The sequence below is a fragment of the Anas platyrhynchos genome, chromosome 2, assembly GCF_047663525.1.
Source record: "Anas platyrhynchos isolate ZD024472 breed Pekin duck chromosome 2, IASCAAS_PekinDuck_T2T, whole genome shotgun sequence".
In the NCBI taxonomy this organism is placed as follows: domain Eukaryota; kingdom Metazoa; phylum Chordata; class Aves; order Anseriformes; family Anatidae; genus Anas; species Anas platyrhynchos.
The window spans coordinates 94,445,651-94,470,098 of record NC_092588.1 but is presented as its reverse complement, the minus strand read 5'-3'; the positions used below and the strand labels follow the sequence as shown (position 1 = coordinate 94,470,098).

The 24,448-nt window shown below is 41.5% G+C and overlaps 2 protein-coding genes across 16 annotated transcripts in view; one reads left to right on the top strand and one right to left on the bottom strand.

Annotated features, from left to right (window-relative positions):
* The window catches only part of LOC113841408 (uncharacterized), a 79,210-nt gene that overhangs the window by 52,542 nt on the left and 2,220 nt on the right, over positions 1 to 24,448 (top strand). For 4 of the 15 annotated variants that reach the window (XM_072033211.1, XM_072033213.1, XM_072033208.1 and 1 more), the window contains 13 exons: positions 7,045 to 7,258; positions 9,316 to 9,564; positions 10,775 to 10,914; positions 10,997 to 11,119; positions 13,270 to 13,380; positions 13,518 to 13,556; positions 13,655 to 13,708; positions 15,943 to 16,101; positions 17,223 to 17,275; positions 20,009 to 20,174; positions 21,829 to 22,593; positions 23,029 to 23,169; positions 24,145 to 24,235. In XM_072033211.1, coding sequence (XP_071889312.1) covers positions 7,045 to 7,258; positions 9,316 to 9,564; positions 10,775 to 10,914; positions 10,997 to 11,119; positions 13,270 to 13,380; positions 13,518 to 13,556; positions 13,655 to 13,708; positions 15,943 to 16,101; positions 17,223 to 17,275; positions 20,009 to 20,174; positions 21,829 to 22,593; positions 23,029 to 23,169; positions 24,145 to 24,235 — 2,305 coding nt within the window. Of the gene's footprint in view, positions 1 to 7,044; positions 7,259 to 9,315; positions 9,565 to 10,774; positions 10,915 to 10,996; positions 11,120 to 13,269; positions 13,381 to 13,517; positions 13,557 to 13,654; positions 13,709 to 15,942; positions 16,102 to 17,222; positions 17,276 to 20,008; positions 20,175 to 21,828; positions 22,594 to 23,028; positions 23,170 to 23,269; positions 23,701 to 24,144; positions 24,236 to 24,448 lie in introns of those variants that run through there. The other 11 variants (XM_038173638.2, XM_038173637.2, XR_005263095.2 and 8 more) reach the window with 10 other exon arrangements.
* Positions 3,475 to 24,448, bottom strand: part of LOC113840589 (uncharacterized) — a 32,583-nt gene continuing 11,609 nt past the window's right edge. Inside the window, exon 6 of the mRNA XM_072033216.1 lies at positions 3,475 to 4,106. The gene's annotated coding sequence lies outside the window, so the exon portion shown is untranslated. The remainder of the gene's footprint in view (positions 4,107 to 24,448) is intronic.

Genomic DNA, 24,448 nt, shown 5'->3' with positions numbered 1-24,448 from the left:
ATTCAGCTCTTCAGTTTCATGACCAACGGCCCTACATTTGGGCACGTTTATTGTTTTCCCTTGCACAGTTCCTTTGTGCTACTACATTCTGTATTTTTTTTACGGTGCTTCTTAAAAGCCTTGACCTGCTTTCTCCTTATGCCTAGGCCCTCCAGGTCTTACCTACCTTTTTAGTGAAGGTAGGATTTAAATACACTTCTATAAGCCAAAGAGATAGTAATTTTGCTAGCCACTTGAAGCTAGCGTTCTTCACAGCTGTTTGTCACCACGTCTGGAGGAAGGCTAGTACTCCTTCAGCTCTGTTAGGGACTGGGTGAGTACTCTCTGAACCCTTTCAAGCCAAGTCGGTTGGGTCATCTTAAAATTGAGCCAAGGTGAGTATGAACTGGCGTGTTTGACTTTGCCTGAAGCGTAAGTCGTTTTGCAACTTGCTGATACAGTGTTTGTCGTTGTGGTATTCTAGGTTGCTTTACAAAAATACTTATTAATTAAAAGAGCCTCTCAACTCTATTTGCTTTTCTGTGTTGTTGTGGGCGAGGTTCCAGATACCTTCCCCTCTTTTGACAAGCAGAGATTTTAAGTATTTATTCTGCTCACTGTCTAGGAATTAGCACAGCACTAAAGTGGTTTTGTTAGGGCAGTAACACTGACGTTCTGGGGGGCAGTTTCCTTTGAGATTCTGTAACTTATAACTGCACTTTGCATTTACTTACCGTGTCATTGTGTGTGTTTGGCTTGGTTGCGATCGCCAGCTGTTTTTTAAAGTAAGCATAAATTCATAATAAGCTTTACCTTTGCTGCAAAAAAAGTGCCTGCTCGTGTACGAGCAGCATGCACTAAGGTCCTACAGCTATGGTTTTACCACATGTGCTGGCTTTGCAAATACCTGTGCCAGCAGAAAATGTTCATTGTCCTTGCCAAGGTTGTTTATGACTGTCTCCACAGCTCTGCTGTTGGAAGGGGTTGTGCGAGTGTGTCCTGAAAGCTCGCTGACTTTGCTGTTAAGCTATAGCTGTGTTTTGAATCAAACTTTTCCTGAAGCAATTGGGTCTCAGGGCTCCTTCCTCTGTTAGAGGTGCAGGTCTGGTGATCTCCAAGACCAGCCAAAGATGCAAGCTGTTCAACTGTGCCAGATGCATGATAATTCCAACTCTGCAATTGTTTAGTATTTGTTATTAAACTTACCTTACAAAGCTGTGGATTATATAGAGATTTGCAGATGTCATAGCCTAGGGTCACTAAAAAAAATCTCTGTGCAACAGCAATTCTTGGTTACCCATAAGAGGAAAGTATTTCGAGCCATGGCTTACGTTTGTGAGTTGCTCTTGGTTCTGTCAGCTGAGCTGTGGTGAAAGCACGTGGCCGGAAGGATGTTGCTGCCTCCGGTGACTGGAGGTTACGGCCCTGCAGCTGAGGTGAGCCTGCATCACCTTTGCAGCTTCAGAAGGTTAGCCCTGAATGTCAACAAATGTAACCCTAGCTGCTGCTGCAGCTAACGCAGCTGTGTCTGAGACTCAGCATTTTAGCTTCTCTTCCATCTTGTTAGGGAGTGCATGCAGCAGGGGCAAATGTAACACGCTTTAAAAAAACTCTCGTGCCCTAGTTAATTGCAGGGTCTGCTGATGCGGTTGCATTGTGTGGTGTAAGTTACACGCTAGGCAACGTCTGTGTGTGATGCTTTGAAAGTAGGAAAGGTTTAGTTTTGCTGAAACCTAATGGGAGCGTAGAAAAATAGCTGAAGGTGACTCTTTGGTTACTTGGTTTTAGCTTGCATGTTTGAGATAGTTTATAAGAAAAAGTACTGAATGTACGACAGGCTTGACATAATAGCGTTTTGCAAACCCGCATAAGCTGTTGTCAGCTCTGTTTGTAGATCAGCATGGATAGGAAAGGTCGTTCAGAAGGAGCGTAAGAGTACTCTGACATCTTTTATATACACCACGGTTATTTAAAAAATGTAATTCCATTTCTCGTGTTACAAAATGGTGATTTACTCTGGAGTGCTACTGCGAAGTGCCAGGACTTACATTTTGTGTCAGGAAGTACTTCAGTTTGTGAGATGTGTTTCAGGTTACCTGTAACGTCTCTTCTGCACTAGAAAGCGTTGGGCACGGGGACGATGAGCATCAAGCAGTGAGCTGCCCTCGAGTGGCATTTAACCATCTTTTAGAAGCTGTTGTGGGACTTGGCCTGCCCCTGCTTGTGTTTGACCTGCAGAACGTGTCCTCCCGCCTGCGAGCTGTAGCTTGCGAGTGCTTTTAGGCAAAGTGGCACTGAAAATATTGTTTAATTCATTGCTGGGAGTCAAGCGTGTTGTTGGAGGTAGCGGATCTGTAGCATGTGGTGTGCCTTCGTATGCACAGATTGACTTAGAATAAGTGGGGGGAATAGGGAGTTTGCTGTTTCTTTTGGCAAATATGTTGGTTGGTGGTGAACTGCTGCAATGAATTGTGTTTTGCTTAATGGAGAATACCTGGAAATAAGATAGGCAGTTTAGGCATCACGTTGTCGACTTAAATCCTAAATATAAAAGTATGTTACCATCCATCTTGCTAAATCTGGTAACTGCTAATGGCCCTGTAAAGACCATCTGGTGCTATGGGCAGTGTATTTCTTGATCATCTTAATTCTGAAAACTTTAAACTTCTTGTCTCCTGGGTTATGCCAGAGTCTGTTATCCTCATACCAGGTATTGTTTTAGTTGTCGTTGTGCTTGTTGAGTCAGAATAATTGGTTTAGACCGTGTGGTAAGGGAAAACCAAATCTGAACTGCATTTTGTTAGTGCGGTTCTGTAGACTGGCTTTGAAACTTAGCTGCAGACACGCTGCATATGTGAAGCAGTCTTTCAGTAAAGAATAGTAACCGTACTTATGCGTCCCTTCTTGGGTTTAAGAACACACTCGCCTAAGACTGCTCCTGGGTCTTAAACGTTTGGTTTTGGTGCTGATAGGTGTCTATCTCAAAGTGTAGCACAAAACGTGCGCTCAGATCTACAGCACCACCACTGATCTCTGCTGAGGATTAGCGACAGCCTAAAGTAGTGCTTTTTACCAAGAAGGAAGGTGTCTTGTGCTTTGCACCCTCTCTTGAAATGTTGTCGGCTGAAGGTGTGGACCAAGCTTGAGATAAGGCCGTTCAGCGCCACAAGGATTTAACCTAGCGAGTTAGACACTGATTTAGCTGTCAGAGCATCTACTGGCCTTTTGCACTCGGGTGGAAATGGTAACAGTGGGCTGTGTCTTCATGGGAGAAATCATCAAGCAGCGCTGAAATGTAAAGCAGCAGCAGAATTTCCCTGGGAGGTTCCTTCTCAAGCTAGCTACGGTAAGGAAAAGGAGGCTCGCTTTGGCATGGGGAAGCATAATCCCTTCTTCACGATTTTTAGAAATAAATTTGAACTAGTCCAGTTGCTTTCAATGAAGTGGTTGGTTTTTCCACTGTCGCGTAATTAATGACATTCCTGTAACATACTGTTCATATTAAGTCGTAAGCTTTATTGTCTTTTTCTTCTAACTGAAAAACTCTGCTGTCCTGCATCCAAACCGAACCCACTCCCTAGACAGCAAGAGCTTGGTTAGTCCGCAGGCAGCCTGAGCCCGCGCTGCTGCACAAGAGAGGGGATCACGTCGGGGTTGGCACCAGCGCCTGTGTAAGCACACGGTGAGCTGGCCCCGGGGCTGCCCCCAAAATACATCACAGCCCACAGGTGAATGTTTGTCTGGGTCGGTTTGATACAACCCGCATGGTGTGCGCACACTCAATCAAAAGGAGGGAGAGGTCTCGTTTCTTCCTTCTCGTGTGCTGGCTGCTTGATCTTGCTCTCCCTCCTGGGCCGTTTGCATTGCACCACGCCAGCTGAATTCATTAGTCCAGCAGGGAAACCCGTGCGTTTTGCCAGCTTAACGAATGCAGCCAGCAGGGAGGGCAGCCTGCTGTGCGCCAGAGCTGGCACAAGGTAACCGTGGGGGATGGAGAGAGCCTGGAAGCCCTTTTTGGTGGTGGGAAGCGCTTCCTCCGATCCGCTGCCGCTCGCTGAACTTCACCCTCAGGTGCAGGCTTTCTTTTTGAGGATTTACTGATTCGTATGCTTTAAGACCTGAGACTCCTGAAATTGGAGGAGAAAATGAAAATACAAGAATCAGAGTTCAGCTGGAGGTAAAAAGTTGATGCTGATAGAGGTGTGCATCTAATGAATTAGCTCTTTTATCGGGTTGTGCTTTTTGCATCTCTGAAGAATTTGTGTTAGTGTGTTGCCTTTCTGGATAATTGTTTTAGTCCGTCCTTTGTCAGAGAGTGGGATTTACTTAAGTCTCTCATACTGACATCAGCTCTGTTACAAAAATAGACGGTTTCCAGTAAGGCATCGTTGCCAAGTCTTCCTGCCAATACTTTTGCCCCCATTGCTGTGTGAGAGACCCCTGGCAAGCTGGGAGAACTGTCCTATTCCTTAAGTATTTTTTGCCAAGAAATAGCCCGCTTTTAAGTTCGGAAGTTAAACTGTAACATTATTTTTTCCCTTTATATAAACCGTTTAAAGAAATGGTGTTTCAAAGTAGTAAACTAGGACACCTGGTTGTTTACTGGTATTTCCCCCTCTGTATCTTTTGTTTCGGGATGCCTCTGAAGGCAGCTTGCCTCTGGTAACTGTAGCTACTGTTGCTTGGTGTGTGTAGACCTTGACAGAGAGGTATGTAGCAGGGCTGCGGGCTCTTGGGATGCGCAGCATTTGAGGAGCTGCTGTAAATCCCTATTAGTAAGCTATTGGGCCTTTTCAGGGGGTATTTTTTCGTGTGCTGTGTTGTTCTCCTTTCCTGCTGCTATTTTAGGACGAGAATAGCGTGCGAGTGCGTTTCAGACGAGCAGGCAACTGTTGAGACTGACGGCAGCTCTCAGGCTGCTGAAATCAGTGGGCTAATGCTGAGTCTGCTGAAGGACGGGAGCACAGTCACCGGCTGAAGCGCTGCTCCATGCGGCTGGGGTGAAACTGCCTGTCCTGTGGCAATGGGGAGCCCCCAGAGCAGCTCCCTCCTCTGAAAGCAGGGGGCTTGTGCAGCAGCCTGTTGGGTGTTAAACCCTAGAGGGATTAATGATGGCAGTAGGGAACCTGGGATGTGGTGCTTTATTTCTGGGTCTGTAGCTGTGACGGGCAGGTGGGAGACACCATTGGGAAGTCCTCGATTTCTTGAACCTTGTTGTGAGTGGGCACGTGTGCAGGGTGTGTTTTACTTCTGGGGGGAGCGTTTGTTTCTTTTTTTGGCAATATCGATGTTAGATGGCAGGCTCTGGCTCGTTCACAGCGCCTGCCTTGTTCTTTTGCGGTCATTTAATCAACCTTTTTGCTGTGCAGCAGGAAATTGGAGGTATGTTTCAGCATATTTTACTTTTCCTTGCTTTGTCATTGACAAAGCTTCTTGTCTTACGCCATGCACGGGTCGGATGGAGCAGGCTGTCAGTACTTCCCACTTGTGGCTTCTGAAAGGGCTGGAGAAATTATTCGGGGTTCAGTTCTTTCTTCAAATGCCACTGATGCGGGGAGCAGCAGCCAGGCTGCCATATGCAGGAAAGGGTCAAAGCAGTCTGGCTTTAGGTTTGGATGGTAAAATGTCATCTTGGTTAATTATTCGTCTAGCTAGGCTCTGTAGTTACTCATTTAGGTTATTCAAGGTGACGGGGTGTTTGCTCTTCTGAGTGCCTGTGACTTGTTCCGTCTTGAGTCTCGGGCCGCTTTCTGTACGGGGAGGATTTGCACAGCAACAGAATCCTGCAGGCCTATTCTAGTGTCTGTTTTCGCAAACTTGGACCCATGTGAGTTCCTGATAGGCTTCCATTCATCGGAGAGGAATATTGGCCCCAATAAAAGGGGAACGTGGAAATGAGGGGCAGGGGAGGAGGAAGGGGCTGCCTCCGCTGGTACCGCGTGTCGGACTGTGTGTCAGCTATGGCATTACGTGCGTTTAATGGTTTTTGTAGGGAAGCTGAGGCGTAGGATTTTTGGAGAAGAATAGCAACATCCAGAGCATTTTGTACCTGTGTGCGTTTTAAGGTATTAACCGTGATGGCTGTGTTTATTTGGTGGTGTCCTGCGTGGTTTTAACTGTCCTTGGGTATTTATTCTGTCTTCGTGCAAGTACACGATGAAATTACAGATCACTAGGAAAAATGTCAAACCGTGAATTAAGATGTCTTTCTGGAGAAAGGCTTTGTGTTTTCGGTCTTCCTTTCTTCCTCTTCCCATGCCTCTCTCTTAACCCCAGATTCAGGGCTGTCTGGTTGTCTTATTTTCCGCAGTTTGCGTTATCATGTGTGGAAAACCTAAATGATTCAGGCTTTTGTTTTGGCTTCTACGCTAATTTGTTTTAAGAGTTGAATACAGCACAGTTCTTGTTTCAGAATGATTAGACTGTAACTTCTGCATGTTCAAACTACATTACCAGTTTTCGACGCCCAAATAGTAGTTTAGACTAGACAATCGTGTTGCCTGACACCAGAGAAGCAGGCGAGCAGGGCTGTTGGTGCAGACCCAGCCAGACCCGTGCGTTAGCAACTGATGAACAGATTTTTGCTCAACTTCATCACCTCCTGCCACTTGTCATTGCGTTGGGGTTGCTGAGTTAGCTTTCGTGTTTGCTCGCACCAGGGAGGCGAGCAGCCCGTCGTGTGGCTGTAGGCAGGTTTAGTTGGTTTTCACGTGAGAGCGCGAAGAGTCCTGGAACAAGTCTGTAGGTCAGGAGGTATTTAGGCACAGAGTTTCCTGATGCCCTTGCGAATTGACAACCTGCAGGTGAATTTTGGCAGAAGTTTCAAAATTTTGAACTTTGCCAAGGTCACTTGGAAGTGCAGAAACCGGTAAGTAGTCGTAAATCAATGTCAGCTGAATTTGAGGTGTACCAGAAGTATAGCGGTCCTATGCTAAGGATCAACCTTGTCGTCGTCTTCTGAGTATGTGCTATATAATATCTGTCTTCAGGGTCCGTGGAAAGTTGTATCCCAGCATATGCCGTTGACTGTGTTTCTGTAATTAAACGAGTGTTTTTTCTTTCAAGCAGGGAATAATTAGCAGAGTGACAGAAACGGTGAAAAGTATTGTACCGGCGTGGCTGCAGAAGTATTTCAATAAGCGTGAGAATGAGTGTGCAGCTGCAAATAAATCTGCAAACCAGGCGGCGACTCCAGTAAACCAGCATCATAATTACGCAGATGGAGGTACCCTAAATGATGGGAGATACATGCCTGAACGAGCGACACTTAATAGACAAGGTACGTGAAAAATCATTCGGAATTCTGGCCACCTGTATTTATTCACAGATTTCTAGTTTTGAATCCGAATATCAAAAGGAAATTGGAAGGAGGGTTTTGACAGAATGAAAAAACAAACAAGAAAGTCGAAACAACTGTTTGTGAAACTGTCTTAGCTTTAAACTGTCCGCACAATTACGAAGCATACCTCTTATGCTCTTGGAAGGCATCAGTCAACTTTACGTACTCTATTAGCCAGGTGCTAAATGCTGGAAAGAACTCATTTGCAAGTGTGCTAGGTTGCATTTTCCATATTTTACAAGAAACGGAATGAAAATCTAATTGCGTAAGGCAATTAAAAATGAATTTGCTTTGCAGTCTTCAAAACAAAATAATAGATGCTAGAGTGGCACAGGAAAATTCCATCTCGAGTCCTGACTTTTTTTGTTTGGTTTTGTTTTGGGCTTTGATCAATTTAGTCAAGTTCCTTGTTAACTTAATGGAGAACTAGGGAACTTGTGCATGGATGTGGTTTATGACATTATTATCCTTAAAATATTCAATAACCTTAAGGTCTACGCAGGGGGAAGGGGTGTCTTTGAAAAGGTATTGGGAGCGTTGGCAACGAGGTTTGTACTTTACTTTACTTTACTGCATAAAAGATGAATTTGTCTTATATCCGATGCCTCTCACTGCTACTGTAGTCTTATTGTATAAATCCGCACATACTCTTACTGGAGTTTCTCTTAAATTAGCTGTTTTGGGGACCTCAGCTTTTAATAAGTAAAGAAGTTTTGTCTGAGTGTGCGTAGATAACCATAGGTAAACTGGAAAGTCAGTTGCTTCTGTTGTTGGCAGAATCAAAAAATAATGCGGAAATAGCTTTGCCTCCAATCTCATCTAATTGTAAACAAGGAGATTGATTGCTTTCTGTGTAGCTGTAGCTTGGGAATAAGTTTGGAGAAAAGAATAGAGAAGGTCTTCATGACTGAGGAACACATGTTGGCTTTTCTATGTAACTGTGTGAAAGGAGCTTTCAGTAAGAACAGCTGCACTGCAAGCTTACTAACTCCAGGAGATCAGGAGCAGGTGGACATCCTAGAACCTTTTGTAGCTTATGTAGCTGTCTGTGGGTGTTACTTGCTCTGCTTAAGAATAAGATATTTTTTAAAAATTATTACTTCATTTTTAAACAAATGTGTTTCTTCAGCTCTGAGGTATCAATGTGCTGGAGCCTATATTCCTTGCTTAGGTGGCCTTCAGCCCGAATAACTTTGTGTATCTCAAACGGTACTGTTCTAAAAATCTGCTCATGGTTTGGAGAACTAATTAGTGGTACTGCAGTGGTTATGAAGATTGAACTAACTAGTTTAAGCTTGAGTGCGAGCATCAAGAGGATAGTGGCGCAAAATCATTTTAATTGCCCAGATTCCTGGGGGAGACTGTAGGCTTTTATCAGGCCACTGGCATTGTTTGCAGACCCTTTGCTTCAAGAGGGAAAAATGCTCATCTGGTTACTTGGGTCAACGTACTTTTCCCTTGGGTCAAAATCCCAGTAGTTAACGGGTAGGAGGTAGTGTTTTGCCTCTAAGATGAGCTGATCTGGTAGAACTTGGGAAAAAAAGTACTGCAAGTGTTCATTTTCATGCTGTGTATTTAGATTAATGACCTTTGTTCCAACATTATATAAGCTGCAGTGTTATCTGTGCCTTAGCATGTAATCTCAAATTTTGTAAAGCTTCTTGCAAGCTGTACATGTGAGGAGGAGTATTTGTGTTTGACTTGGTGAAAGGCCAAGTCAGTGTTAGAGCATTTGAACACGGGGTCAGAATCTGGTGTTGTGAAACCTCACAGTTAACTTCTTCTGAATGCAACATTAATACTCAGTATTGCAAGCAGTGTTGTTGTTGTAGCCAGACAGTTAGATGAAACCGTATCTGGGTGAGGAAGAAGTTAAATTTGGCTTCTCTATTTTTGCGCTTAGAACTTGGCAATAGCATGGCTGTTGATAGGAAACAGGTTTTGGCTTCTGTGAGCTTGTCTATAGCAAAGCTAATTATCTCCCTGTTCTTGTCTAGAACCATCCACAAGTAGCTCAGCACTGAACTACCCAGTTGCCTTAACAAGGCCCGCTCTTCATCGGAGCCATTTGAATTATACCATGTCGGATTCTTCTGTCCCACCTTCTCAGCCCACGACATCTTCAATATTTGGCATTGGCAGTCCTGGACTCTCTTTCATAAAAGAAATCAAAGATTCTACCTCTCAACAAGACAATGACAACATGTCAAGAACCGGTGGCTTCTCCTCTAGAGCATCTGACAAAGGTGATTTTTCTGTTCTCTGTTTAGTTGACTTTTTTTTAAGGTGAAGTCCTTTGCGTTCTTTAATATTGCACATCACCTTAGTAAACAAAATAGGAGAATGTCAGCTTTGGATGCAAGAATTAAATTTGTTTTAGTGTCTTAGAAGTGTATAATCCTATCACCTTTTGAATAGAAGCCTGCTTTGGAATAGGCTTGTGATACCCTGCTGTTACAAAGAGTCGATGCTGAAATACACACTTTCAGCTAGGTTATATGTAAATTTTGAACTGGGATGGTAGGAAATCAGGCTGACTTGCTGTAGCTTGACAACTAGGCTGATTGTCTAGAAGGAAGAGTGACTCAGAATATCTAACAGACAAGACATCTGGTTAAATGTGAATAAGTGTAGGTGACAAATAGAATCACAAGATGTTTTCCTGTGTTTTAGCAGGAGAAGATAAGGAAAGTACTCTGACATAACACGTTGCGGGCTGTTTTTTTGACCTTTCTTGGTAGAAGGCTTCAGCTGTCAATACTTTCATGTCTTTTGCCAAATTCCTTAAGGAAGGCACACCATTTTAAAATAAGAAATAAGCATTGTGTCGATGTAGATCGGTACCTAGGTCTTCTCGTTGAAAGGGCAAACAGCAGGTTTGCAGCTTTTTCTAGTCCCCCAGATAGACAGGGACTGAAGTGTCCTCAGCAGGTTTTTCAGAGAACTTGTGTATGGTTGAGAGTAGAGTTGCTGGGCTTCAGCAGTGTAACCTGAGCGCACAACAACTTTCTGGTGTGTCGTCGTAAAACATATGTGGGAAGAAGATCGTTAACTCTTAGAGCAGCCTTCTAGGAATCTTCCAGGTGTAAAACCTGTGCAATTATGATCTGTGCTGGCCTCCAGCCTTTCACCAACATAGAAAAAAGCTTTGTCTGTACAAATGCACTGATGTTTATGCAATTCTCTTTGCTTTTAGCACAAAAGGAAAAAAAAATCTTCTGCACTGGAAGCACAGTATTAACTTGTTAAGATTGCTGAAAACTGCTTGCAGCTCAGTGAACAGTTTTCAAGTTTGTAGCTGTTACTTGATTTTCAGTCTGTACACGAAGCTGTTTAAAGAAGCTGAAGCCACGTTTATTTTTCCGTGTTGAAGAACTTGAATTAGTGTGGTCTTTACTGTTAAAGTTCTGTATGTACTAGAGACGTTTACATTTAACATATATGTCACTTTGGCAGATGTTGGAGTTTTAAAAAATACTTCTTCATCACTGCTCTGGACCACAGAAGCTGATAGAACTCATTCCCTCTCGCAGCATTCTGCAGCTAGCTCTAAGAAACCTGCATTCAGTTTATCTGCTTTTGGAGGAATGTTTCCTGTAAGTACTGCACAGTCTTTCTTTCAATCACTTTGAATGTGTACCTGTTTTTCTGTCCACTTAACGTACTGTGTTTCTGTAGGCACGCGGAAGCACATCTGACTGTAAGAAAAACCAGCCTGGGTATTCTCCATTTTACCCTGGAAAGACGGCCTATGGTGGTGCAGCTGGAAGATCAAAGCCGTCGATGATAGAACCTTATCGGGTATGAGAAAAGTAGGGTAATGGGAAATAGTGATGGAAATAAAAAAGCAGCACTGCCAAAGGAGCTCTGAGCAGGGAGCTGAGTATGTGGTACCAGTTGCTCTTCTGCCCTCTTGGTCTACAAAAATAGAAGAGATTGATTTCGGGTTAAGTTCTTTTTTTAGCAGTTTTTACCACAGGTAATACTTGCCAGAAAGAGCAAGAATGACAGTTTAGGCTAGTTGTTGGTAGTTGGGGTTTCCTCTGTTGTTACTTCTTTCAAGAAGTTCCATTTGAGTGCCATTGTCTGCCTCTGACTACATTGCATGGTGTTATTTTAATGTAAATAAAAACAATGGCAGCATAACTTTGAAAAGTTGTGTTTATAGTAGCAAAAGCTACAGTAGTCAAACCTGGCCAATGTTTATCTGTGGATCTTTTTTTGCAAGCATGCCTGCACTCATGCTATGGATCTGTTGTATAAAACTGCGCTCTTTAAAAATATCTAAAATTAACTTTGCTGATCCTTTGCTCTTCTGTTACGTAGAGGCATGCAGGCCTAAATGCAGTCTCAAGATAAGCAGTAACATGCTTTCTATTTTGAATGATTCATATAGTTCTTGAAGAGAGGTATTTGCGCCCAAGAGTTCTTGGAAATAGCAAATAAAAACTGCTGACAACTCTGATTAGCTAGAGCTGAATCGAAAAGGAAAGTCAAATCAGGTTTGGTAGGAATGCATTTAAATCAATTTGACTTTTATCAATAAATCAAAAGGAATTTTAAGGAAATGAAAACGTGGGTTTGCTGGATCTGTTCTGACAGTCCAGCTCTGCAATGGAACAAGGGCAGTAGCTCACTTAGGGGAAACCTTGAAAACTTGTGGTTCAAAGCTGGGAACCCTCTTTGGTCAGCTATTTTTGTTTTCTAACAATATTAGTGGATTATGGTAACAAGAGGAACCAAAATACTAGGCTTTTAAAGGAGAGAGAAGCTTGCTTATTGCTGCTTGCTGTGGATTACAGCGATGTACTAGAGAGTCCAGCGAAGGGCCACCAAGACGATCAAGGGTCTGGGAGCACCTCTCCTCTGAGGAGAGGCCGAGACTGCTGGGACTGTTCAGCATGGAGGAGAGGAGGTTCGGGGGGGGGGATCTTATTGATGTATGTAAATACCTGAAGGGATGGTGCAAAGAGCAAAGAGAGCCATTCTGTTTTCAGCGGTGCCCAGTGCCGGGTCAGGAGGCAACAGGCACAAACAAAATGAGGTTCTGTCTGAACATCAGGAAATGCTTTTCTCCTGTGCGGGTGATGGAGCCCTGGCACAGGTTGCCCAGAGAGGCTGTGGAGTCTCCCTCTTTGGAGATCTTCAAGAGCTGACTTGACATGGTCCTGGGCAACCTGCTTGGGGTGGCCCCGCTTGAGCAGGGGGTAGAGCAGGTGATCTCCAGAGGTCACTTCCAACCGTAACCGTTCTGTGAGTCTCACTTGTGTTTTTATATGCTGCATGGTCTGCTTCCTGTCTTCATATCGTGTGATAAACACAGAGGGGTTTAACATGGGAAGAAAAAAGTCACACCAAGGGAAGTTTTTGCATGATATTTGAAGCTGGGTGGTGCAAATAAACAGTTCACTTTTTCAGTGTAATATTTAGATGTGTTACAGTTGAAATCGGATCTTTATCTTTTAAAGCAAAGATTTGCAGCCAACTTTAATCTTGGGGGAAGGGAGGAAGCAAGAGAGAAGTAAAACTAGTTCCTGGTTATGATTGTATACACTGATTTTAAGATGGTACACCTACACCATCGTGAAACTCTGAGGTCTGTGTTGTTAGTGAAAGCACTTTCTGTACCACAAGCCTTTTCTTGAGTTCTGTTTCCCTGATTACTGCTTTGGAGGCCTTAGCAGTCCTAGCATCATCCGTCTTGACCTTTTACAAGTATGGATTTCTTTTATTACTCGCGCAACAAGCACGAGCAAGATGCACTGAGGCCCAAGGTAAACTTCGTTGTACTCAGCATGTACTCTTCTTTACGGCTTGAACTCCCAGTGACTGCATTTTTCTCTGTCATCAGAATATATTGGTTATATCATCAGTGTAGCCTTGGAACATAAAATACATGCCTCCTTAACTCGGAATTGACCATTGTAACACTTAAAATGCTAATTTTCCAGGTACAAATGAGAAGGAGAGTTAGGCAAGAAAAAGTGCAGTCCCACGCTACCTTAAGTACCGCAGCACGGTGCATCTTGGAGGCAATGGAGAAGCTGTCAAGCCCTTTGATGGTAAATAGCACTTCTTTTAATCCATTTTTGCTTCACGTGTTTCTAAAACTTAGTAAATGTGCCATCAAAGGAGAAAGATAAAACTGTTCTTCCTTATGTTGTGTCAAGTTTAATTTATTGCACTATTTTTTCAACAGGATGCTAAAAAAATGCCACCTCTTTTGCCGCTGAGTTCTGTAAGTTGACCATGAGCCCCCATATTTTTGTTGCAGGGAACCCTCTCTCAGGAAAAAAGAAAAGCCCTCTAACATTTAGGCTTTATTTTTTCCCTTAGCCTCCAGACATAGATGAACTGAATGTTCCTGACCTTCAGCCCAAACGAAGAAAGGTAAGAACCAATAATGTCTTAAGATGAGGTAGATAACTTTTCTAATGCTTTATCACTATTAGAAAAATTTTCTCAAACCTCAATGACAACATACGCATCTAATCAAGTTAATATTGGCATCTATCTACAAGAGATGAAGGGCTGTAAAGATTACTCACGTTAAGATTTGTTATCTTTGTAAGTTGAGAGCAACGACTCTAGAACACACGAAGTAGTTTTATCTTGTCCCCCAGTTTGGGGTGAAGCTGCATATTAAAATTCCTGTTGAGGAAATTTTTTCTCTTGAAGAAATGATCACAAACAGAAAAATACTGCTTGACTGGTCATATAGACTTTGTACGGACTTGGGTGTTCATTTAGGCACAGCAAACTATTTTTCTGCTTTTTATCACCATTCAAGGTAAAACCAGGGAAAATTGTTAATTTCTGACACTATAAATCTTATGCTCCTGAATTCCTATTTGGAGGTAGCACAGAATTGGTGATAGTGCTGTGGTAAAGCATGATTTCCTTTCATTTTGTTTAAAAAATGAAAACCGGTCATCTTTTTTTGGTGACTTTAATTAGGGGTGTCATTGGGTTTATTAAATTGCAAAACCCTGAAAGGACCGCTTTAAGATGAGGTGACTGAAGGAAAGAACAGGATGTGCACACTCTTCATCTTCTGTTCTAATGAGAAAAGGGACAATGTCTGAAGAAGTTTCTGTGCTAATTCCTTGATTGGATGTATAATTAAGTTTACAATCACTTGAGAGTTTGCAAACATGTCAGCTTTCCTGTGCCATCTTTTCACCATATGCCAAATGACAAAGGCATAGAGAAGTGAAGTCTATCATAAGTATTATCCAAATAACTAAAAACAAATCTGGTGTGAACTCTCAGTTCTATTATAGAAATACACCTGTGATAAGGCATTAAGAAAGATCTGCCAGATTTGCAACAGAAAGCCTGAAGTTGTCAGCCACTAAATGAATGTTGCACGCAGCTGTCACTGGGTAGAAGGAGATAGATTGTCTCTTCATAATACTGGAATTCATAATGCTTGGCAGGAGAAGGGTAGCCCTTGATGAGAAGCAATTATTTGCGAAGGAGATGATTGTGTGTTTTCCTGCTGAAGTGAACGTGGGGTTGACAGAACACTTGTGCACTCAGGCTAAACTTCTGCAGCGGGTCGCAGTGATGTGGTATTTTTCTTATTTCAAGGAACTGTACCAGGCAGAATAGCTCTTGGTGTATTAAATGCCTAACTGGGGGAATTAATATTTTTCTTTTTTACCTTTAAACCAGCAGTGAACCATCGTTCACTCGAAGGAGATTTGTGAGCTTCCATAAAACGTATTTTATTCAAGGTTTCAAAATGAATGTAATAATTTTTAGAAAGATATATTTTTGTACACTTCATAGGTGGTGTGAATTCTGTTACTAAGAGTTGGGAGATACTGCGAAACTAAAGCTGCAATGTAAACCATTTTCTGTTGGTATTGATTTGAACAATAGCATACTTGCTAAGACTGTATCTTCTGATCCTTAAGACTGCAGGTGGAGCCATTGGTAAATCTTTTAGGCTTCAGGGTTTGTTTTCTGTTTGACAGTTCAGTTAAGTCAGTTCTGCAGAACATGCGGTGGTCTGTGTTAAAGAGTAACTCTGGTCTGTGAAAATGTGTTGAAAAATGAAGTCAAACCCACTACTTGATGTGCATCTAAATGCACATCTAAAGCATTGGATCATAGTTTAATGAATGAGATTATTGTAAGATTGACAGCTTTATTTTGAATGTGTTCTATTGTTTGTGTAACTTTGAAGGGGGAAAATGTAGGGAATGTGAAGCCCAGAAGCCTGTATAATTAGTTGCTTAACGCTTTGAATGTTAAATTAATGAATTAAGCTGTTAAAAAAAATCAGTGTGGGCTGAGGAAAAGATAGGAACATATAGGAACCTGAGTTATTTTAATTATGGTAGCATGAATTATTTTGTCTACAAAGCTAACTGCCACATTTTGAAATGGAATTCAGTCAGACTTTGGCTACTTAAATATAGCTTTATGGATTTTGTTACTGGTTTTCTGGTGATTTCCCTCTATAGGTTGAATGCTTTTTGGAATTCTCAAATTGTATTCACAGAGTGCCAAGACCGATGGGAGCTTTATAGTTCTGTAATTTGTTTTCATCAATAAATATTGGAATTATTTTGGGTAGACGTCAGGATAAATTGATTGCTGTTTCCCTTTCAAAGCTGGACTCCCAGAATGAGTCCCCGCATCCACCTGTAAAGAGACTTGTGAAACCAAGGTTAAACCTTCATTCAGTGCGTCGGGTCCGGTATTCTAAACCGTCAAAGACTTCAACTCCTGATTCCAGCAAAATTTGCAATGGAGTAGACACAAAGTACCAAGTAAGTACATTTTTGAGTCCTTATATGCCTGTTTTTTTTGTTTTGTTTTGTTTTTATTACAATCTTGGAATGTTTCTCAAACCAATTATTATACTGTCTTTGCAAAAAGTACTGATAGTATGTTTGAGGCGAGCTTTAAGGCAGTGGGAACCATTGTGAAATAGATTGAGCTTTTATGGATTTAATTCTGTTTTTGGAATGCTCAGTGTCTTGTCGTTGTTTTCACGATGTCATGATGTGCTATTGAGTCACCCTGTGCTCAGTGAAAGAATATTAAAAGAGAGAAATGTTTTCCTTTTGTATTCTCATGAACACAGAGCTGTCACTGCTGAAACATGCTCATGTTCTGTGTAAACTATTTCAGGTGAGCTATGTGCTCCAAGTGAGAGCTGACAATGCACTGAGTTATCCTTTTTGATTGCTTTGGTGTAGATGGAGTCTGATAAATTTTCCATAAAATTAAATTGGCATCTCCTTCTGCGAAAACAACAATGTTTCCAGTATCAGTCTGAGCGTACAAATGACGACGTGTTAAATGTATGGGCTTTTTAGGCAGGAAATCAAAGTGAGCAGTCATACTGGTTACTTACTGCTTTTAAATCTTTCCATCTCTGTATTGTTTAGCCAGCACAATCTCCATTTGGTGAAGTTCTAGACCACATGTAGCAGCAACTGCTTAGTTTTTAGGGGAGGTAGAGTTGTTTTTTTTTGTTTTGTTTAGTTTTTTTTTTGCTTGTTTGTTGATAAATGATAGAAAACAGAAAAGTATGTCCCTTTTACGGGGCTGGTAAACTCGGCCCCACATGTACACAATTTTTGTCATGTTGTTTAAAATAATTACTTTCTTTGGTAGAGAATTTGACAAATTTGATTTAGTGTTCTATCAGTTTGTCCTCAGTGCTGAGTGAAGCAGTGATGCTCACTTTAGCCCCAAAGTTTAACTGAACTGTACCCACAATGCTGAATTAGGGAACAAGGTTAAGTAGGTGAGGCGTATTCAGTGCTATAAAATTAAAAATAAATAATTTTAAAAAAAAACAAAACCAACACATAAGTGGTTTTGGGTACTTTGTGTATTCTGTATCTATTCAGCTAAATCTTGAAATAAATTTAACTTGCAGTGGATGAGAGAAAAGACTTCGCCTGTGAGACAGCAAGCAGAACAATGTGGAAGGTATGACATTTGTTCATTTAAAACTTACTTGAAGGAAGAAAGAAATCTCCTTTTCAGTACAGTCTGCATGCTTGCCTTTTTGGAAAGGTGGTGACAGTTGTCAGTAAAAGGAATGGGAAATGCAAGGAAAATTTTGTATTTTGAGGGAACAGCGAAGTCCAGATTGTGTTTGAAGACCAGTGTAACTTTGAGAAAATTGTTGCTTTTATGAAAAGAATGAAGATGAACAATAATAAAATGACTGATACACCACTTTTTATGCCAAGTTTATCTTCTGAGTAGGATGTGAAGATGGGAAACAAGGCATGCTATAATGCTGTATCCACGGAAAGGCTCTGTGCTTTTGGAGGCCTAATTTTTTCCTTCTCTAGGAAATAGGGATCGTTTTGTAGTTTAACTAAATCTTTAGTGTTACAAATTTTGCTGTGACAGCTATTTCATAGTTTGTATGTCAATTTATTTATAACAAAACAATTTGTCCCTCTTAATGTTCCCTAGGGGAAAAGCTATTAGTTTTAGCTAGTTAATTGCTGGGAGTTTGAAAGCTCTGTCCTCATGGAATGATTCTTTCTGAAGTATTCTTTAGAAGGTAAAGTAGGCGAAGTGAGTCACAGTTTTTTTTTCTTTATTTTTTGAGCAAAAACCTGGAAGAAGATTTATTAGTATTTATTTATTTTTAATGCTCCTTTCATGATGAAGTTAATTGTTTGCTCTGAGTTCACATGAAGACCCTGTGTTGTTTAGAATCATTTGAGGCCAAATGCTAACTCATCTCTAAAATAAAAAAACTAAATCCAGAAGAATTAACTGAACTTCTTCTTGAGGAGACTGCTTTGTGTTATACTGCTTTCTTGGTTTAGGATGTTAATTAATGAGTTAGTTGGTTAGGGTTAGGATGAGTTATCCTCCAGATAATATTGATGGCTTTCCCTTCTGGGCAAATGGTGTTTGGGGTAATAACGCTTGAGTTAGGACATTTTGCACCCTACCTTTTTAGGGGGTTGCTCTTTTCCAAGAACAGTAGCAGGGAATTTTGCTGACTCTGCTCATCTGCCAAGCAATTCTTATGTGACCGTGGGCATTCTTTGGCTTGCAGAAAGAACTCAACGTTTTTGTCTTGGCATCTAAAAGTTCGACTTCACAACCACCACCTTTTTAGGGGTGGAAGCGACTGGCTTTAAGGTTCTGGTACAGGTGCAAACAGCTGCTGGGTTTTAATTATGTTTTTTTCAAACTGTTCTGAATTATCTTTGTTAGCACTCCTTTCTACTTCTCCATTTAGGAAGGAGATCCAGAAAACTCATACTGCTTTTGATTTTGTTGACACAGTCCATTGCAGTGCCCTACCTTTTGTTTGTAGTACTCTACAAACAAAAGTGGTGTAGTGGTGGTAGTGTTTTTTGTGGTGCTGGTCTCTGTTGGGTGCCATGTTCTGGAGCAGGAGCACCACAATGATCTGCTGGCAAGAGTCCCTTTGGACAGCTGAGTTGGAATATTCAGTAAATCTCTGGCCCACCAATGCTATATATGTGTGTGTGTGTGTGTATATATACATATATATATATATATTTTTTTTTTAAGCCTGAGTCCAATTGTAGATCAGACTTGCTTGAAGGCTGACAATTGTCTTTGCCCCCTTGAAGCTGACAGGTGTTAACAGAAAGAGGAATATGGGCTATTATGGGCAAACGATACTTGTCCGAATAAAGACCTATTCTGATGTAAGACTCTTTTTCAGTGTTCTAATTGATTGACAGTTTGGATTAGAGAAAAGTCTGAGCATATGCCTTAGGGATCTGTCTTCCTCTATGCAGTCAGAGTGCTAAGCAGGCTGTTGTCAAGTATTTGACAAGTTTAGACCAGTTCTCCTCCTCAGTCTTCTGGAAGTTTGAGCTGGTGTCTTCCAGTGTGATCTAATGCACTTTTGTACTTCCTGATTGGCTGCAAGATAAGCTTTGATGTCACAGTTTTTCCAGGCAGACTTCATTTTCTTGCCATAGTGCTTTTATTAGTGCTATTCCCTATTTCACTTCTGGTTTGGGATATTTTTTTCCCTGTTTCCACTGAGATGAGGAAATCTTTCTGGTTTTGGTCTAGGCTTTTCTAAGTAACAGAAAAATGCCTTTGTGTGAAATGCCTTACAAAAGGGATCTCTATTCATGTCTGAAAAGACTGGAATGTTGGCACACCCAAACACCTCTGCTGTTGCTGCTGATGGCCACATGAAAGCCAGAGCTGCTTCTGAAGCTTATGCTGTATTACCTTGCCACACAAGTCTACGGCCTCTCTGTTCTATCATAGCTGTTGGCAGCGTGTCCCGTGTGTGTATGCATATGAGCACTCTTTCTATATTTTCGTGAGTTGTTCTTTTATATCCCTGCAAAGATGCATGTTCATCGCAGAATCAGAGAACCAGTCCTGTTTAAAGGAAGCGTTGGAAAATAACAATCTAAATCAGCTCTTCTATTTCAGGTCTTCTGGCTTAGTCATTGTTCCCATATGAACGGTGCGCTTATGTATGTCCTTTTCATTGCTGCTGTTAATAAAGATTTTCCGATATAGAACATCAAGTATTTACCAGCATTTAGCAACTTGTGAGACAGCTTTATTTTTTTCTGGTTAGCAGGTTTCAATTCTAGGACTAATAACAGCTATAATGTCTTGAAAAAAATTGTCTGATTAAGTTTTTTTTCTCTTTTTTTTCTCCCAACTTCTGTACTGTTGTGTGACCAGCTACAGAAATGTGAGCGGTGTGAAATGTGAAACTACTAGAAATGTGACCAGCTACAACTTCGGTGCTGCCGCATCCAATGGTCTGTCCTCAGGAATGAGTAGTGGAGGCGGCAAAATGAGAAGGGAAAGAGGGTTACACTATTTATCCAGATGTGTACAAGAACAGGTAAGTGACTCTTAAATTAATTGCTGTGACTGAGATTGCTGAAGTCAGTAGCTAAGTGTGTCAGTTTTATTGCATCATAGTACATTATAATAATACCTCTTTCGTTTTGTATGATGTTTTCCTGGGGGTTTCAGAGCAGGCTCAATTGATTTACTGTGTTTGAATGCCTGAACTTTGCTTACATAATTTTGAAATTTTTAGTTCTGCTACTTTGGAGATTCTTCGAACTATAACATTTCTCATTAGCCACTGAACGAGTGAGTCCTAAGAACAGAAGTAATGTTTTGGTGAAGGTTTGTGTAGTTTTTATACAGGAATGATACTTGACATGAGTGCCAAGTATAAAAAGAAAGAAAAAGTTTAATTTTTGGTTTCATATTTAAGTCGTATAAAAAGATACAGGCCAAGAGTTTGAAAAAGAGTAGTAGAAGACAGCATTCTGCATGTCTGCTAATGATGACTCAATTTTTGAGAATCACCAAACTCCTTGTGAGAGTTTTTTCTCATTTTAATCAGAAAAATCTATTCCATAAAACTGTGACCGTGAATATTCGGATTATTTTTTCTTTTACTGGATGTTATGTGAGGTGCCTGTAAGTTAATTTAAATACTTAATAGTAACGTAAATATTTAATTAATACTAAGTTAATGTTAAGTATTTAATTTAAAGTATTTACAATTAAATAGTTTTAATTTAAATGTTATTTATTAATTAAAGCATTTAATATTTAATATTAAGTATTTAATTTAAGTTTAAAAACATTAAATGGGACATTAAATGGTCCAAACATGATCCAAATATCCTAAGTTCATAAATTTTTCAAATCAAAACAGTGAAACAGACGTAGGCTGCCTTATGCACTGAATATCAGTAGTACCTCCTTACGTCCCTGCCTAGTCATTTCTAAGTAGATCGTGATAGTAGTGTTGAAATTTTGATCAGATTGTCTACGTCATTTAAAACATAACTCATCCAATCTTAGTAATCAAATAAAGTAAGTGGAAGGGATAAAAATGGAAGTTTTGAAAACAGCGTTTTCTGATTTTTGCATTTGTGTCCCGATACGTGGTATGGGCTGTATTTACCAGAATAGAGTCTTCAGTGCTGCTAGTCTGACTTTCTTTGGTGCTTTTTGCGTTTAGGTTGGTTGTTGAAGCTACCTGCTTCTTGAAACATTACCTTTTTCCACGTTCACTGCTGTAGTGACTTTAGAAACTTTGGCAACCCTCCTGCCTAATTTTGCAAGAGGAACGCTTTCTCATTTGTCTTGAGAGTGTACTCTTAATTGAAGAGGTGTGAGGGTAGTTAGAAAGGATGATGCTTCTCTAGAGCTCTGATGACCAAAGTATAGGAAAGGAAAAGAAAAATCTGATCTGTGCCTCTTTGTTCTGCACAGGTTTTGAGTTAACTTTCAGTGTTCTTGCTGTACAGTTGTTGAACAGAGTATTATGTGGAAGCAGGCCTGCCATAAATTAAAATGACCTAGTAGACAGAGGTAGGGAGATCAGGCTTTCTTCTGGAAACTTGCTTTCTCTGAATTTGCATGGGTTTTTGTTTGATTTCATTTTGTTAATAAATTGGGTGGGACAATGTGAGAAAGTAGTCTTGTAAAAGTACGTCTGGTAAATTTAAATTTTTCTTTTACAACTTTAGGAAGTGGAGGAACCAGTGCTACCGAAAATCCCCCTACCCATCGGTACTGCGTCGCTGCCTCAGTTCAATTTTAGTTTTGTTGGTAGTAGTGCTGTCTGGGTGTCACCAAGCGCTGTTTCAACAGCTGCAACGAGCATGGCAACTCCAGCAGCTGCGACAGGCATGGCAATTCCAGCAGCAGCAAAGGGCGTTGCCACTCCAGAGGCAGCAACGGGCATTGCAACGCCTGCTGCAGCGCTGGGCATGGCAACGCCGGCAGCAGCGACGGGAAGAGCGAATCCAGCAGAAGCAAAAGGCATGGGAAGCCCTGCAGAAGGAGCTGGCCTGGATAATCGAGCGGCGAAAACAGGAATTTCAAGAAGAGTGGAAGCGACGGGCACGGGCCATGGAGAAGCAGCAGGAGATATGGGAAGTCGCAAAGCAGATGCGGTTGCAGGAAATGCAGCAGCAGGCGAGGGAAACCCGGCAGTAGCGCCGGGGGTGGGAAATCCAGCTGCAGCGCCGGGGGCGGGCAATCCATCAGCAGCGGAGGCGAACATGACATATCTAGAGGAGGAGGAGGAGGTAGAACAAATGACATACTCGATGGCAGGGGGGAGCGTGACATATCCAACGGTGTCGGCGGGCGTGACGTACCCAGCAGTGGCGACAGCCATACCTTATCTAACACTGGCAAAGAGCAAGACAAATTCAGCGGCGACGACTACGACGAGCATGACAAATTCAATGGCGGCGGGAGACATGGCAATCACGGCGGCGGGCCAGGTAAGTCTTTTTGCTGTCAGTACTTCTTCGGGTGAGTATGCCGCTTTGTTGCGAGTTGTGTGGTGCTCGTGAAGCTAATGAATGTTAGTTTGTGCTTGGCTGAATAAATTGGGGTCGCATGCCAGTTTGGGGAAAAACGCACAAATGTTTTGATTCTGCTTCTCTCAGTCTTAGACCTTGCAAACTTCTGTTTAATGCGATTGTGTAACTGCTTCAAATGCTGCGGGATTCAGGGGGGGAATGGGGTGTGCATTTTATGGCAAGCTATTTATACTGATTTGGGCGGGGGTAGAGTTAATTTTCTTCATAGTAGATGGTGCTGCGTTGCAGATTTGTGACCAAAACAGTGTTGGTAAGGCACTGGTGTTTTAGCTGTTGCTGAGCAGTGCTTGCACAGTGACGAGTCCTTTTCTGTTTCTCACACCGCCCTGCCAGCGAGGAGGTTGGGTATGCACAAGAGGCTGGGAGGGGACCCAGCCAGGACAACCGACCCCAGAGGACCAAGGGGATACTCCACACCATTTAGCATCATTCCCAGCAATAAATGGTGGGGGAAAGAAGGGGAAGGAGCTGGGGGTATGTACAGGGTTATGGCATTCGTCTTTCCAGGTAGCCATTACTGTGATGAGTCATTAATGGTACCTCAAATTTAACAACTTAACTTCTTTGTTTCCAGTTCTTTTCCCTGTTCCACTTGAAGGGAGTGAGCGAGTGGCTGTGTGGTGCTTAGTTGCCTACAATGGTTAAACCACAACTTTATTGAAGTTATTAAATTAGAGGTAATGTGGTCGTATAAGCCTCGCATAGAATGAGCCTAGGGTGCAATAATTGGCATATTATTGCAATAAAATAAACATCAATCTGTTCCAGAGCAATTGAAATATTTTTGTATGGTTTGAAGTAGGTAGCTGATGTAATATGTTGAGGTGTTTGCTGAAGTTCTTGGAGTATCATTGGGCTGAGTTTACTGTTCTTCAGCTTCCTGGTTTGCTTTTCCATGCATTTAGACCTAAGTAGCATCTCCAGCTTTTCCTCTGGGTTTCTGGAATTTGCTTGTGAAGATATTGTCCTATACCCACTAGGAAACTTGACTTTGTTTTATTACTACTTCTGTCTGCAAAATAACTGAAACATCAAGCTTTTCAACGTCACTGCAGGACTTGTGTTGGGTAGTGAATTCAGGTAGTTGTTGCTCTTAAATGTAAACCTTGAATTCTTTTGAAAATACGGATACAGCCAACAAGTAGTGTTAGCAGTCCTGCGTTTGCATTTTCATCTCCAATTGTGAAGTCTACAGAGGCAGAAGTGCTATCTACATTTCCTGTAAGTAAACTAATAAAGAAGCTAGACTTGTTTTCTTAGGCATTTAGTAGGCTGTTGCAGAACACTAAAGCTGAATCTGCCTTGATGGAGAGAACTATGTAGGCTTCTGGCTTGTAATTTGTCATTCAGCATGCATGCTACAAATGTGAAGACCAGCTTTCAGATTTGGTTTTGTGTATGCATTTGATTGACGTTCCTGTGGCTCTGAAAAACCTCTCTTGTTCATAGCAGATTGGGTTTACATTTAGTGTTCCCGTTGTAAAATCATCAGAGCTTTCTGGATCCAGTGATACGCCCGTGACGTCCTTTCTTACCCTAGGTAACTGAAATCTTAGCACTTCACATCTGAAGTGCTGATTTTTCTTTTCTTCTTTATTAAATCTTAAACCTGTCCTGTCTGTGCATGCTAGCAATTCCGGGCAGTGTTGGACTTCCGCAGTATTTTTCCAGTGACAGATCTGTTTTTATTGCTTGTAATTATAAACCATTATAAAGTAAGTAGAATTGGTGAAGGTTCTTAGGTGAGAAGCAT